The 15,812-nt window shown below is 46.2% G+C and overlaps 1 protein-coding gene across 2 annotated transcripts in view; it reads right to left on the reverse strand.

Annotated features, from left to right (window-relative positions):
* LIMK2 (LIM domain kinase 2) overlaps positions 1 to 15,812 on the reverse strand; it is a 71,680-nt gene that overhangs the window by 42,342 nt on the left and 13,526 nt on the right. For both annotated transcript variants that reach the window (XM_055254417.2, XM_063623575.1), the window contains exon 2: positions 15,687 to 15,786. In XM_055254417.2, the coding sequence (XP_055110392.1) occupies positions 15,687 to 15,786 (100 nt within the window). The remainder of the gene's footprint in view (positions 1 to 15,686; positions 15,787 to 15,812) is intronic.

Below are 15,812 nucleotides of genomic sequence, written 5' to 3' on the forward strand. Positions count from 1 at the left end.
TTCAAGTGTCCAAAGAGTCATTCAACAAATACATCATTGACCCAGAAAACACTCTTAGCACCCACTACATTCTAGGCACTTTGCTAAGCTCTGGGATACAAAGACAAACTAGATACAGCTCCACACTTGGAGAATTTCATACTCTAAGAGTGATGCTAGATGTGTAAACAAATACTGAAATGGATATAACTGAGGTATGAAGAGAATAACAAAGAGAAAAAAAGTCTCTGATTGGTGGGGAGAGGTATGGGTGGATTTGGCAGGGGGCTCCTCCACAGAAGACGGGATGGTATTGGCAGACTCTAATAGGCTGATTGCCAGGCAGTAAGAGGCATTCTGGCCTGAAGGAACAACATGTGCAAATGCACTGAGGCATAAAGAGTATGGTATGCTCACATAACGCTGAGCAGGTCTGTAAGCTCTAGTGCACGGCATATATGGGCAGCAATTAGACAGGAGACCAGGATGGTGGAATAGAGTAGGGGCAGAGCACTAAAGACCAAGTCTGCTAGGCTACAGAGTTGCCTACAGGCAGTGAAGAGCTATCAGAGGTATTTAAGCAAGCAGTGATTCCTAACAGAACACAAAGCTGAAACGCCAAAGAGAATGCTGATCTTTAGTTGCCAGTTTGGCTCTTTGAATGGGTATAAATGCCTAAAGTCTACGGTTGGCTGTGTATATGCCCATGTGAAATTTGCTGACCAACTAGTGTTCACTAACAGTAGAGAGTATGCCTTTGTCCTGGGGCCACATCTCTACTGCCTTGTCATTTTAACAGCTGATATTTGTCCATATGGGCTGTAAGCACATAAGCATGGAATTGCAACCCCTTATAGATAATCATCCACTGTTGCTCCATGATACTAATTAGAAAATTGAATGTCTAACATTGAGTAACAAATGCTGTGTTGACATGGACCTCCTTCTCCAGGCTGCACTGGGAAAAATGATTTGGATATCTCAAGAAATCTCTAGGCAATTCAAAGAAAAAAGCCCTCGTCTGGCAGGGAACACCTGAAAAATCACCCTGGTTAACAGAAAATCTGCTGTGTGATCTTAGGCAAGCCATTAAATCTCTCTGGGCTTCAATTTCTTCCTCTGTAAAAGGAAGGAGTTAGGTGAGCAAAAAATTCCATACCCATTACAGGTCAGTGCTTAAAGAGGCAACGAGGAAGGAGGTGTGATCAAAGGAAGGTTGACTGGTGGACCACCCAGAGAACTCTTCAAGGCTGATGTTTTATTGGTGAATGACCCTAATCTAGGCCTAGTTTTTGGCCTTTCAGGTTTTTGACCTTCCTAATGTCCAAAGAGGTACAGACATTCTGTGATGGTTCTGACCTAACCATTTATCAAACCCTCTGTATACTTATGAATTGACTATTAAAATCAGAACACCCATATCCCCTATACAGGTACTACTTCCAGTCCCTTCCTGTTATTAAGAATCCCAGGAAGCTAGGCCGGGCGCGGTGGCTCACGCTTGTAATCCCAGCACTTTGGGAGGCCGAGGCGGGCGGATCACAAGGTCAGGAGATCGAGACCACGGTGAAACCCCGTCTCTACTAAAAAATACAAAAAATTAGCCGGGCGTGGTGGCGGGCGCCTGTAGTCCCAGCTACTCGGAGAGGCTGAGGCAGGAGAATGGCATGAACCCGGGACGCGGAGCTTGCAGTGAGCCGAGATTGTGCCACTGCACTCCAGCCTGGGCGAAAGAGCAAGACTCCGTCTCAAAAAAAAAAAAAAAAAAAAAAGAATCCCAGGAAGCTGAATTAGGCATCAGAAGGTTGCTCTGTGAGCATGGACTTAAAATAAAGGGAAATGAGTAGCCACTGAAAGAAATTTCATCCTGGCAGTGGTGAGTCAGCCAAACTAGCCCTGCTTGCCACAAAGGACCCTATCCTGGTGGCCAAATCTAGATTCAGCATCTTTATCTGAATACAGTACTAGTTTTGCTTCACTAACTTTTTGCTTTCTGTTTCATTGCTGGCCACTTATTTATTATATTGGTTTTTTTTTTTTTTTTTTTTTTTTTTTTTTGAGACAGTGTCTCCCTGTGTCGCCCAGGCTGAAGTGCAGTGGTGCAAACTCGGCTCACTACAACTTCCACCTCCTGGGTTCAAGCAATTCTCCTGCCTCAGCCTCCCAAGTAGCTGGGATTACAGGGACCTGTCACCACACCTGGCTAATTTTTGTACTTTTTTTTTTTTTTAGTAGAGACAGGGTTTCACCATGTTGGCCAGGCTAGTCTCGAACTCCTGACCTCAAATGATCTGCCCACCTCGGCCTCCCAAAGTGCTGGGATTACAGGTGTGAGCCACTGTGCTCGGCCTTATATTGGTTTTTAAACTAAGTTTTAATTGAAAAAAATAACTACTTCTTTAGATATGTGCGACAATCACCAATTCACATATATTATTCAGCCCTGGCAGGCTTTTGCCTCTCTAGTAACTAATAACAAAGAGCAAACATTCATGAGTGCTCTGTGAATAGTGTTCCCAGTGCTACACACACTTTTATTTACAGTAATACTGTGAGGGTAGGTTGTAAGGAGGTAGGTAGTAAGTTTGTATCTCCATTTCTTCTTTTTTTTTTTTTTTTTTTTTTTTCAGACGGAATCTCACTCTACTGGAGTGCAGTGGCACGATCTCAGCACACTGCAACCTCCACCTCCCAGGTTCAAGCTATTCTCCTGCCTTAGTCTCCTAAGTAGCTGGGATTACAGGTGCCTGCCGCCGCGCCTGGCTAATTTTTGTAATTTTAGTAGAGACAAGGTTTCACCATGTTGGCCAGGCTGGTCTGGAACTCCTGACCTCAGGTGATCCACCCGCCTCGGCCTCCCAAAGTGCTGGGATTACAGGCATGAGCCACCGCGCCCGACCTCCATTTTTTTTTTTTTTTTTTTTTTTGAGACAGAGTCTTGCTCTGTCGCCCAGGCTGGAGTGCAGTGGCGCGATCTCAGCTCACAGCAAGCTCCGCCTCCCGGGTTCACGCCATTCTCCTGCCTCAGCCTCCCGAGTAGCAGGGACTACAGGCGCCTGCCATCATGCCTGGCTAATTTTTTGTATTTTTAGTACAGACGGGGTTTCACTGTGTTAGCCAGGATGGTCTCGATCTCCTGACCTTGTGATCTGCCTGCCTCGGCCTCCCAAAGTGCTGGGATTACATGTGTGAGCCACTGTGCCTGCCGGCCTCCATATTTTTTTATTTTATTTTATTTTATTTTATTTTATGTTTATTTATTTATTGAGACAGAGTCTCGCTCTGTCTCCCAGGCTGGAGTGCAGTGACACGATGTTGGCCCACTGCAACCTCCGCCTCCTGGGTTCAAGCGATTCTCGTGCCTCAGCCTCCGAGTGAGTAGCTGGGACTACAGGAGCATGCCACCATGCCTGGTTAATTTTTATATTTTCAGTTGAGATGGGGTTTCACCATGTTGGTCAGGCTAGTCTTGATCTCCTGACCTCAAGTGATCCGCCTGCCTCAGCCTCCCAAAATGCTGGGATTACAGGCGTGAGCAAACGCGCCTGGCTCGTTTCTTTCTTTCTTTTTTTTTTTGAGATAGGGTCTTGCTCTGTCATCCAGGCTGGCATGCAGTGGTGCAGTCATGGTTCACTGCAGCCTCAACCTTCTGGGCTCAAGCAATCCTCTCGCCTCAGCCTCCTGAGTAGCTGGGACCACAGGCATGAGCCACCATGCCTGGCTAAATTTTTTATTTTTTGTGGGGATGAGGTCTTGCTCTGTTACCCAGACTGATCTTGAAACTCCTGAGTTCAAGCAATCCTCTCGCCTAGGCCTCCCAAAGTGCTGTATTATAGGTATAAGCCCTGTACCCGGCCTGTATCTCCAGTTTCTTTTTTTTTTTTTTTAGACCAAGTCTAGCTCTTGTCACCCAGGCTGGAGTGCAGTGGTGCAATCCTGGCTCACTACAACCTCCGTCTTCCAGGTTCAAGTGTTTCTCCCGCCTCAGGCTCCTGGATAACTGGGATTACAGGCACCCGCCATCATGCCTGGCTAATTTTTGTATTTTTGTAGAGACAGGGTTTCACCATGTTGGCCAGGCTGGTCTTGAACTTCTGACCTCAGGTGATCTGCCCACCTTGGCCTCCCAAAGTGCTGGGATTATAGGCATGAGCCACTACGCCTGGCCTCTCCATTTTCTTGATGAGAAAAATGAAGCACACAAAGGGCAAGTAACTTGCCCAAAGTACACAGATAATAAATGGCAGAACCAGGATTTGAAACCAAGCAATGTGGTTCTAGTGTGTGCTCTTAACTACAACACAATACTGCTCTCATTACTTGTGGATCTAATTAATTCAACTCACAGAGGACAAACTTCATTTCCAAGTTCTTGGGGGAACTGCCAACCTATCCACCCCACTCCCCATCATAAATCACCTATAAGTAAAAGATACTATGCAAGTATTCCATTTTTTCCACTCTATACCGAATGTGTATCTTTTTTTTTTTTTTTTTTGAGACGGAGTCTCGCTCTGTCGCCCAGGCTGGAGTGCAGTGGCACAATCTCGGCTCACTGCAAGCTCCGCCTCCCGGGTTCACGCCATTCTCCTGCCTCAGCCTCTCCGAGTAGCTGGGACTACAGGCGCCCGCCACCACGCCCGGCTAATTTTTTTTTTTTGTATTTTTAGTAGAGACGGGGTTTCACCGTGGTCTCGATCTCCTGACCTCGTGATCCGCCCGCCTCGGCCTCCCAAAGTGCTGGGATTACAAGCGTGAGCCACCGCGCCCGGCCCGAATGTGTATCTTTAGTTAATGCCATCTTTCAAACATAAAATTTAAGAAAACAAAAGGAAACAAAACAAACTTACGATTGGAATTGAAATTTTTCAGATTTCAGGGCAATTCATAATCAGTTTGGTAGCTAGAGTAGTTGAACTCATTCTTCCTCTCTTGCCCCGCTCTCCGGAGGTACCTAGGGCTTGTTCCTGTCTGGACTGTAGCTACAGAGAAGTGCAGCTCAAGACCTGCTGCTGGAAAGAAGGACTCCTGGGGTCAGCTTCTCTGGCTTCTACTCACTGTGGGATAGCTCCTCTGAGGGCAAAAGACAAAGCTTTAACTTATCACCCTGACACTTGCAGGCAATTTTCTAAAACAACCCAATGTCCGGAACTGATTCCTTCTTGCCATTTACAGTAACTGCAGCCACAGTGGCTGCTATAGGAAGGATGTGGGGAAGGGGAAGAGCAGGGAAAAGCCTGACTTACATCATATCTCTTGGCCACCTCTAGCAATTCATTCAACAAATATCCCTCCTGTGCCAACAATATGCTCAGTGATGACACAATGAGGGGCAAAAACCCCACAGTCCATGACCAAATTGTTCTATTAGAGGTCTTAAGATATCATTAAAGAGATGATCACATGAATAAATGTGAGATTAAAACTATTTTTTAAAAAAAAGCCTCAAAGGAAAGGTCTATGAAAACATAAAACAGGGACCTAACCTATTTTTCAGGGTGAGGAATTACTTCTATATTTCTCTGAGCCATCCAGACAAAGATCTAAATGATAAGCAGGAGTTAAGAGAAAAGAGTAAGGGGACATTCCAGGCAGAGGGAGCAGAATGAACAAAGCCCTTGTCAGAAGGAGGGCCTGTGCAGAAGAGAGGTGAGGCTGAAGTGCAGGGAGCAGGAGGTTGTGGAGATGTGGAGAGAGGCCAGATTACGGAGGGCTCTACTGTAGGCCAAATTAAGGATTATTTTTTGAGATGGAGTCTTACTCTGTCACCAGGCTGGAGTGCAGTGGCGTGATGTCGGCTCACTGCAACCTCTGCCTCCCAGGTTCAAGTGATTCTCCTGCCTCAGCCTCCCAAGTAGCTGGGACTACAGGCACACGCCACCATGCCCAGCTAATTTTTGTATTTTTAGTAGAGATGGGGTTTCACCATGTTGGCCAGGATGGTCTCGATCTCTTGACTTCATCATCTGCCTGCCTCGGCCTCCCAAAGTGCTGAGATGATAGGTGTGAGCCACTGCGCCCAGCCAAGTTAAGGATTTTGGTCTTTATCCAAGAGCACTGGGAAGTTGTGGAAGTGTACAAGGTAGGAGAGACAACACAGAGTGACGTAGTCAAGTTTTTTTTTTTTTTTTAAAGATCACTCCTTCCAGCCAGGTGCAGTGGCTCACACCTGTAATCCCAGCACTTTGGGAGGCCGAGGCAGGCGGATCACCTGAGGTCAGGAGTTCGAGACTAGCTTGGCCAACATGGCGAAACCCCGTCTCTACTAAAAATATAAAAATTAGCCAGGTATGGTGGCAGGTGCCTTAATCCCAGCTACTTGGGAGGCTGAGGCAGGAGAATTGCTTAAACCCGGGAAGCAGAAGTTGCAGTGAGCCGAAATTGTGCCACTGCACTCCAGCCTGGGGAATAGAGTGAGACTCTGTCTAAAACAAAACAAACAAAAAAAATCACTCCTTCCAACTGCTCTATAGAGAATAGATTAGGGGGTGCAGAGTGACTGTGGGAGATGAGGCTATTGCAGACATCCAGGTGAGATGATGGTAGCTTGGAGCAGGGTGGTGGTGGGAGAAAAGGAAGAAGTAAACCTACCAAAATACAATTTAGAGATAAAACTCATAGGCTTGGATATGCAGGATGAGAGAGAAGAGGTATCAAGGACTCCTAGGTTTCTGGCTTAGGCATTGGGTGGATGGTGGTGCCTCTCAATGACATACATGTTTCAATGGAAGAGAAGCCAGTTTTAGGAGGAAGAATGAAAGTCCAGTGAAGTCTAGAGAAGAGAGTCTGAAGTGCCTGGAAGACATTCAAATGGACAAGCCAGATTGACAGTAAAACATATGGGTCTAGAACTCAGTGGAAAGGTTTAGGCAGGAGATACTGATTTTAGGGTCATCAGTGTATGGAGGACAATGGAAGGAAGCCATGAGTGTGTGTAAGACTGCCTAAGGAGAAAACAGATAGCACGCCTGAAGGAATGGTAACATCTCAGAGCTGGACAAAGAAGGGTAAGCAAACAGGTATTACCAGAGAGGTAAGAGAAAACCAGGAGAGTATGGAACGTCATGAAAGCCAAGGGAAGAGAACATTTCAAGACTGACAGATACTAATAATAAATGCTAACATCTGTTAAGTCTCAGTCATGGCCAGGCATTATGCTCAGGACTTTGAATACATGATTGAATGTAATGTTAACAACTTTTTGAGGTGGGAGCCATTTCCCTTTTCATAGACAAGGAAACTGTGGCAAAGAGTGGTCAAGCAGCTGACTCATGGTCAGGTGGCTGGTAAATGAAGCTGGCATTTAAGCTCAAGCAGCCTGACTCCGAACTTTATCCACTTTTCTCTAATACAACCCTTAGTGCAGTTTGGGAGGTCATATAAGATGAAGCCCGAAGAGTGGTCGGTAGACAGACTGATGAAGCTGTTATTTGGAATATTACTAAAGGAATGTTGTTTCAGCGGAGAAACAGAATGAAAGCCAGGCTGGAGCCCATGGTTAGGAATGCTCCATGACATTCGCTATTTCCAGCTGTCTTAGGGAACCAGATAAGAGACCAGGCCAGGTGCTGTGGCTCATACCTGTAATCCCAACACTTTGTGAGGCCCAGGTGGGAGGATCTCCAGCCCAGGAGTTTGAGACCAGCCTGGGCAACAGAGAAAGACCCTGTCTCTACAAAAAAAAAAAAAAAAAATTAGCTGGGCATGGTAGTGTGTGCCTGTAGTCCCAGCTACTCAGGAGGATTGTTTAAGCCTGGGAGATTGAGGCTATAGTAAGCTATCATCATGCCACTGCACTCCAGCCTGGGCAACAGAGCAAGACCTGTCTCAAAAATAAATAAGCTAATTAATGAATTAATTAAGAGGCCAGGCTAGTATGCCAACTCCGTATCCCCCACAGTGCCTAATTTGATGCCTTTTATATATAGCAAATGACGCTTATTTGGATAGTTAGTATAAGATGCACAATGCTGCCATGTGCTGCTGCTAATCCTTCACATTAAACCATTCTAATGTTTTCAGAGTCCTTGATCATCACAACTACTCCATGAGATGGAGTACTTTTATGACATTTTTCAGATAAGAAACTGAGGCTCGGCCGGGCGCGGTGGCTCAAGCCTGTAATCCCAGCACTTTGGGAGGCCGAGGCGGGCGGATCACGAGGTCAGGAGATCAAGACCATCCTGGCTAACACGGTGAAACCCCGTCTCTACTAAAAATACAAAAAATTAGCCGGGTGTGTTGGCGGGCGCCTGTAGTCCCAGCTACTCGGGAGGCTGAGGCAGGAGAATGGCGTGAACCCGGGAGCCGGAGCTTGCAGTGAGCCGAGATCGCGCCACTGCACTCCAGCCTGGGCAACAGAGCGAGACTCCGTCTCAAAAAAAAAAAAAAAAAAAAAAAAGAAACTGAGGCTCACGGGGGCTAAGGACCTTGCGTGCAGTTACACAGTTAGCCTAGCTCAACTAAGACTCAAATCAGATTTTCTGTCTCCAAGTCTACTGTTTTTTTTTTTTTTTTCCTGGGAGTCCTAGTGGAAAGCAGACTCTCTTGGGAGCCAGGGAGACCTGAGTTCAAATATCAGCTGTGTGACCCTGGACAAGTTACTCCAAACCTTTCTGGGCCCTGCTGTTTTAGTATAAAATGGGGGTTGCACTGGCCAGGTACAGTGGCTTACTCCCATAATCCCAAGCACTTTGGGAGGCTGGGGCAGGAGGATTGCTTGAGCTCAGGAGTTCAAGACCAGCCTGGGCAACATAGTATTAATAAGACCTTGTCTCTACTTAAAATAAAAAAAATTGGCAAGGTGTGGTAGCACGCCTGTAGTCCAAGCTGCTTGCGAGGCTGAGGTGGGAGGATTGCTTGAGCTCAGGAGGTTGATGCCGCAGTGAACTATGATTGTACCAGTGCACTGTAGCCTGGACAACAGAGCAAGACCCTGTCTCAAAAAAAGGTGGGGGCTGCAGGGTTATTATGAGGATTGAATCAGATAATCTAAGTGAGGTTCTTAATACAACGTTTAATTAATATCAGTTATCTATCTCTGGCCTCATCTCTCTCCACTTTTCTACCTCTGCCTCCTATAGAAGCTGTGAAACGTCTGTGGGTCCTTAGTTCTCTCTTCCCAAAGTAAAGAGCAGGATTAAGGCACATTCAAGGTCATATGCTGCTGCTACATCCTAGGAGTACCACTCTGGTCAGGCTGGAGTCTCTTGTAGGGGCAGAGGAAGAACCAGATATCTGCCCTTCCTTCCTCTGTCAGGCAGGCCCCAGCCCCCTGTCCAATAGCCAGCCTTAATGATCTACTGGCTGGCTGTTTCCTAAAAGATAAACTGGACAAATGAGTAAACACCTTCCGGAGAAGGCCACAGCCAGAATCAAAGGTTTAGGTTAGTAAGTGTGGCAGCAACATCAACAGCACAACAGCAGATGGCAGGTTGCTCCACTGACTCTACATCAGGAGCCTGAGACCCAGAAGAAAGTTAACAGCACTTTTGTTGACATTTTAGAGTCCATGAAGCCTTTAAACTAATACCCTTCAATGTTATCTGACACTACCAGTGTGTGGCAGGCAAGGTGAGGGCTTTTTACCCCATATTATAGAAGAGGAAACTGAGCCTCAGTGAGGTTAAAAAATATGCTTGCATTCAAGAATGCCAAGAGACTCTTGCAGGCAAGGAGTAAGAGTGCCTGAGTTCAAATCCCAGCTATGCTACCTACTAGCTCTGTGACTTTAAACAAGTAACCTTCATTTCCCTATTCTTGAAGTAGGTAAGACCAGTACTACATTTTATTAAGTCATTGTAAGGATTAAATGTGCTATGCATGTCATATGCTTAGGAGGGTGCCTGGCACAGAGTACTCAATAAGTGGTACCTATTACTGTAATTAAGATTCTACCAGGCTTGCTTAGATGGGGATGAGGGAGAGAAAATGAATGTGGCTTTCAGCATCACAGAAAGTACCCTGCTGTCAGCCAACATATTACAACACAGTCTCTGGTTGCTACGTGTGTTATTTCTTCACTGGCCTTCCTGGAGTCACTAAATTTAGCGGAAATGGTCTGTTGCCTGATGCAGTGACCACAGTCTTCTATCTGCATTAGCCCTTTCCCAGAGTATAGGTATTAGTAACCGCTTCTCAAAAGTGAAAGCTCAAATAGTCTCATGTTTGCAATCCTGAGAAAGGAGGTCCTGAAAGTTCCCAGGAGCCTTAAGAGCGGTGGATTTTCCTTCTGATAATGCTGTTAGGAACCAAGGCAAGCAATGGAGACCCACGCTGGAGCCATCAAGACTAACAGGGGTAGCTTTTCTTCCCTCCTCCTAAGCCAAACACCTTTGATCAGGGTGAAGGGACAATCATCAAAAAAGTTGTCAAGGTCCTTTGGCTTGCTAACACGCCAAGAGGCCAGGTCACCATTCATAGCTCCACACTTTAACCTCAGCTACAAATGACATGCTCTCTGGCTACTCTCCTGGCCTCTCCTAAGGAGAGAGAGCCAGGTCCAGAGAACATCAGAAAGGATTGCCCCAGATACAGAATTAATGGCACTGCTCAAGGAAAGGAAAGAGAGGTACTCAGAGTTTTAAAAAAAGGCCTGTTGGGCTAGTCCAAGTACAATGGTGTTTACAAGTAATTGATCACTACCAGTTACCGATTTCTTTGTTCCTTTTCCACTCCCACAAGTTCACTTCACTAGCCAGAAAGAAAGAAAAGAAAGAAAGAAAAGAAAGAAAGAAAGAAAGAAAGAAAGAAAGAAAGAAAGAAAGAAAGAAAGAAAGAAAAGAAAAAAAAGGAAAAAAAGAGGCCTGTTGGGAAGGCTTAGGAGGACTAGTCAGCCATATGTCCAGGAGATACAAAAGATTCTGGCCAGCCGCCTAATCACACCAGCACAATTACTGACAGAGCTACTTTCAGTTTTGTTGCTGGCCTCCACTGCACAGTCCCAGGTTCCAAGCTTTAAGTAGCTTCATGTTGTCCTGGGCACCTGAGGGTCTGTCGGAAGGCTAACAGAGGCAGGATTATGGATGTGGCTGCAGACAGGACAACGGGGTAATGTAAGGGGGAGATGAGGGGAGGAGTTTAGGATAGACCCCAGCAATTTCTCCATTCAATATCCAGCCCCACTCCGTGACTAGGAAAACAAAGGTATTGGGGGAAGGGGAGAAGAAAAGTCATTTCCTTTATTGTAACTGTAGCCCAGCTGGGTAAGAGCAAGGCTGGAAGGGGGCCATGAAGAATGAATTTCTCTGAGTAGCACAGAGGGAGGGTCCTCCTCCCAGCAGGCCTGCACTACTCAGGTACTCTAAATTCATCAGAGAAACACTGGCAAGCTGGCGTGGTAGAGATCTTACAAGACCATTCAGGTTGATGCCCCACGTTCCTCAAAATGACCCAGGTTATCTCTGGGGTCGGACAAATACAATCCTTCCTAGCCCTGAAGATTTTCCTCCAACTGGGGCAAAAGTCAAATTAGATCCAAAAGACAGTCACTCTCCCCAGGGCAAATTACCAGGCTCTATCTGAGGGCACCATTACATCCAGTTTGAATTTACCAGGGGAAAGCTCAAAGTCAGGAGATGTGCTCCTTCCGTACAGCTGGATTAGAGTCTCTGTCCTCAAGGTAAAGCTGCAACTAGGAGACAGAACCTAGATACTCTACTTCCTCCGCGGGAATGATATTTGGCTTGATTGTGTCAGGGTAGTTCAAAGTTGCCCTTAATCCCTGGGGCTCCACATCAGATCACCAATGAATGTGTAATAAGAGAAATGTATACATGTAGGTGTATATAGACACACACTCACAACATAATATAAAGTGACAGTTACTGATTATTAAGAGTTTTTTTTTTTTCATTTGTTTTGTTTTGAGACGGGTTTCACTCTGTCCCCCAAGCTGGAGTACAGTGGCATGATCACGGCTCACTACAGCCTTGATATCCCTGGGCTCAGGTAATCATCGCTCCTCAGCCTCCCAAGTAGCTGGGACTACAGGTGTGTGCCATCATGCCTGGCTAATATTTTTGTATTTTTTGTAGAGGTGGAGTTTTGCCATGTTGGCCAGGCTGGTCTCAAACTCCTGGGCTCAAGTGATCCTTCCGCCTCGGCCTCCCAAAGTGCTAGGATTACAGGCATAAGCCACCACATCCGGCCCTATTAAGGGTTTTCTATATGTCAGAGGCTATGCTAGCCACTTTATATAGGTTATCACATTTAATCCTCCCTAACAACCATGTGGCATGAGTAATATTCTTATCCTCATTTTACAGATTGGTGCCTGAAGCTCAGGGAAGTCACTTAAGGCTAGTTAATAAATTGCAAAGCCGGCCGGGCGCGGTGGCTCACGCTTGTAATCCCAGCACTTTGGGAGGCCGAGGCGGGCGGATCACGAGGTCAGGAGATCGAGACCACGATGAAACCCCGTCTCTACTAAAAATACAAAAAATTAGCCGGGCGTGGTGGCGGGCGCCTGTAGTCCCAGCTACTCGGAGAGGCTGAGGCAGGAGAATGGCGTGAACCCGGGAGGCAGCGCTTGCAGTGAGCCGAGATCGCGCCACTGCACTCCAGCCTGGGTGAAAAAGCGAGACTCCGTCTCAAAAAATAAATAAATAAATAAATAAAAAAAAAATAAATTGCAAAGCCAGGATTTAAAACCATAGTCTCATTCCATAGCCTGTACTCTTGGTTGTGTTGTTGTTGTTTTGAGATGGAGTTTCCCTCTTGTTGCCCAGGCTAGAGTGTAATGGCACAATCTCAACTCACTGCAACTTCCGCTTCCCAGATTCAAGCGATTCTCCTGCTTCAGCTTCCCAAGTAGCTGGGATTACAGGTATGTGCCACCATGCCAAGCTAATTTTTTTCTGTATTTAGTAGAGATGGGGTTTCACCATGCTGGTCAGGCTGGTCTCGAATTCCTGACCTCAGGTGATCCACCTGCCTTGGCCTCCCAAAGTGCTGGGATTACAGGCGTGAGCCACCACACCTGGCCTGCCTGTACTCTTATCTACCAGGCTAATGTGTCTTACTTCCTCTTTATGTATTTGTGTACATGTTATCTTTCTTTCTGTCTCTATCACTCACACACACACACACACACACACACACGCACACAAAGCTAACAAGCTAGCATCTGACTAGACCTACAAATGACCCAAGACTTCAGTTCTAGGGCCAGCTCTTGTCATCCATGGCCTAAGTAACCCTGAGCAAGTCTTTTTGGTTTCAGGCCTCTCATCTGTGATATGAATGGGTTATACCATATAGTGGGTGGTTTCTTCTAGTTCTGAAGTTTTTTGGCTCTAGGAGAATCCAGAAATTCCAAAGATTAACTTGCTCTACCCTGTCCTGCTTATGTTGGATAGAAAATATTCATACATATAGGAAAACAGCAAGAACAAATATGAACATATGGGTTACATGCCAAGGCGAGACCCAATCTGTGAACTCATTGGGTTTTGATGTTACTTATTAGTCCCAGCTATAAAATGAAAGGGCTAGCCAAAGGCTTTAACTATAAGGTCCCTTACAGCTCTGACACTCTCTGCCCCTATCACACTAAACGGAACAGAAAAGACAGAATCAACTTCCCTGGGAGTAAAAGGGGCAAGAACCAAGGCAATAAGATCCACAGAAAAGACTTGAGAGCTCTGAGTTATAGCTGAAAGGAAAGGATAATAATGATGGTTCCTCTTCAACTCTTCCAGAGGCCAGACGTCTCCAGGCCAATCCCCTACATGGTTCCCAGGGAAGAGGCAAGTGTTTAAAGGTCAACTCAATTACTTGGTATAAGCACAGGGATGCTTTACAACGGGAGCTGGAATCTACAGCACAAGGTGCCTGTCTAGTCTATCTCATTCTCAGGATATAAGCACAGCCCCAGCACTTCAGACCTTGGGGGCCAGGCATGCCCATCCAGCCTCTGGAGTGGACCGCTCTTCTTTCCACCAACAAATTTCAACTGTTTTACATTGTGAAGAATACAAAGACAAGTTCCCACCCTTGAGAATTCCAATCTGATGGGAGGAAGGAATAACCATTCACTGGGTGTCTATCATGTACTGGGTACACTGCATATATTATTTCATTCAATCTCAACAAGATTATTACCATCCATTTTCCAGATGAAGAAACTGAGCCTCAGACAGCAGGAACAAAGTCCTGTATAATTTTGTGTGCAGGTGAAGTCTGTATAATTTTTAAGAAACTGAGCTGCCTACAAAAATAATGTAGCTATAGGCAGGGCGCGGTGGCTCATGCCTGTAATCCCAGCACTTTGGGAGGCCGAGGCAGGCGGATCACCTGAGGTCAGGAGTTCGAGACCAGCCTGGCCAACAAGGTGAAATCTCACCTCTACTAAAAATACAAAAATTAGCCGGGTGTGGTGGCAGGCGCCTGTAGTCCCACCTACTCGGGGGGCTGAGGCAGGAGTACTGCTTGAACTCGGGAGGCAGAGGTTGCAGTGAGCCGAGATCGCACCACTGTACACTAGCCTGGGTGACAGAGTGAGACTCTGTCTCAATAATAATAATAATAATAATAATAATAATAATAATAATGTAGCTATAATAAAGCTAGTAACAAAAAGTAGGAACCTAGGGAGGCATCCTGTGGTGAGGAAGAGCTGGCTCTGCCAACCACACTAAAAACAACTCTTGGCTGGGCGCAGCACTTCACGCCTGTAATTCCAGCACTTTGGGAGGCCGAGGTGAGTGGATCATTTGAGGTCAGGAGTTCAAGACCAGCCTGACCAACATGTTGAAACCCCGTCTCTACTAAAATACAAAAATTAGCTGGGCATGGTGGCAGGCGCCTGTAATCTCAGCTACTCAGGAAGCTAAGGCAGAAAAATCACTTGAACCCAGGAGGCGGAGGTTGCAGTGAGCCGAGATTGCACCACTGCACTCCAGCCTGGGCAACAGCAATACTCCCTCTCATAAAATAAAATAAAATAAAATAAAATAAAATATAATAAAATAAAATAGGCCGGGCGCGGTGGCTCAAGCCTGTAATCCCAGCACTTTGGGAGGCCGAGGCGGGCGGATCACGAGGTCAGGAGATCGAGACCATCCTGGCTAACACAGTGAAACCCCATCTCTACTAAAAATACAAAAAAATTAGCCGGACGTGTTGGCGGGCGCCTGTAGTCCCAGCTACTCGGGAGGCTGAGGCAGGAGAATGGCATGAACCCGGGAGGCGGAGCTTGCAGTGAGCCGAGATCGCGCCACTGCACTCCCGCCTGGGAGACAGAGCAAGACTCCGTCTCAAAAAAAAAAAAAAAAAAAAAATATATATATATATATAAAATAAAATAAAATAAATAAAATTAAAATAAAATAAAATAAAATAAAATAAGAATAAAAACAACTCCTAAAGTACCTGCATAATCTGCAGTGCAGTCACAGGAAAGTTACTCTTCCTGGGCCTCAGTTTCCTCACCCATAAAGTGAGGGATATGGGACAACCCTGGAAAGGGCTCCTCTCATCCCTCCACCCTGCCTCCAGCTGGCCCATTTGTGGCTCTTCCAATTTAACCTGGGTTCAGGGGGGCCACACTTGAGGTTTGGTCATGAGCTCTTCCTTGGTACATTCCTTTCCCCACCCTAAGATTGAAATTCTCAACTCGGAAGCTTGTTTCTGTGTTTTCCACCAGAACATGAAATAGTGCTTGGCCCACAGTACACTGGTAAAGACGGGAGAATAGGCCCACCTACCGGAAGCAAGAGCCGTGCCAGGTTTCGTTGACAGTCCTGTACCATATCTGGCTTGGAGCAATGTGGTCCCCACAGCCTGGACACCTCCAGACATCTTCACCTGCACACAAAACCAAGAGGTTGAGA

This window comes from Symphalangus syndactylus, chromosome 18, assembly GCF_028878055.3.
Source record: "Symphalangus syndactylus isolate Jambi chromosome 18, NHGRI_mSymSyn1-v2.1_pri, whole genome shotgun sequence".
Lineage (NCBI taxonomy): Eukaryota > Metazoa > Chordata > Mammalia > Primates > Hylobatidae > Symphalangus > Symphalangus syndactylus.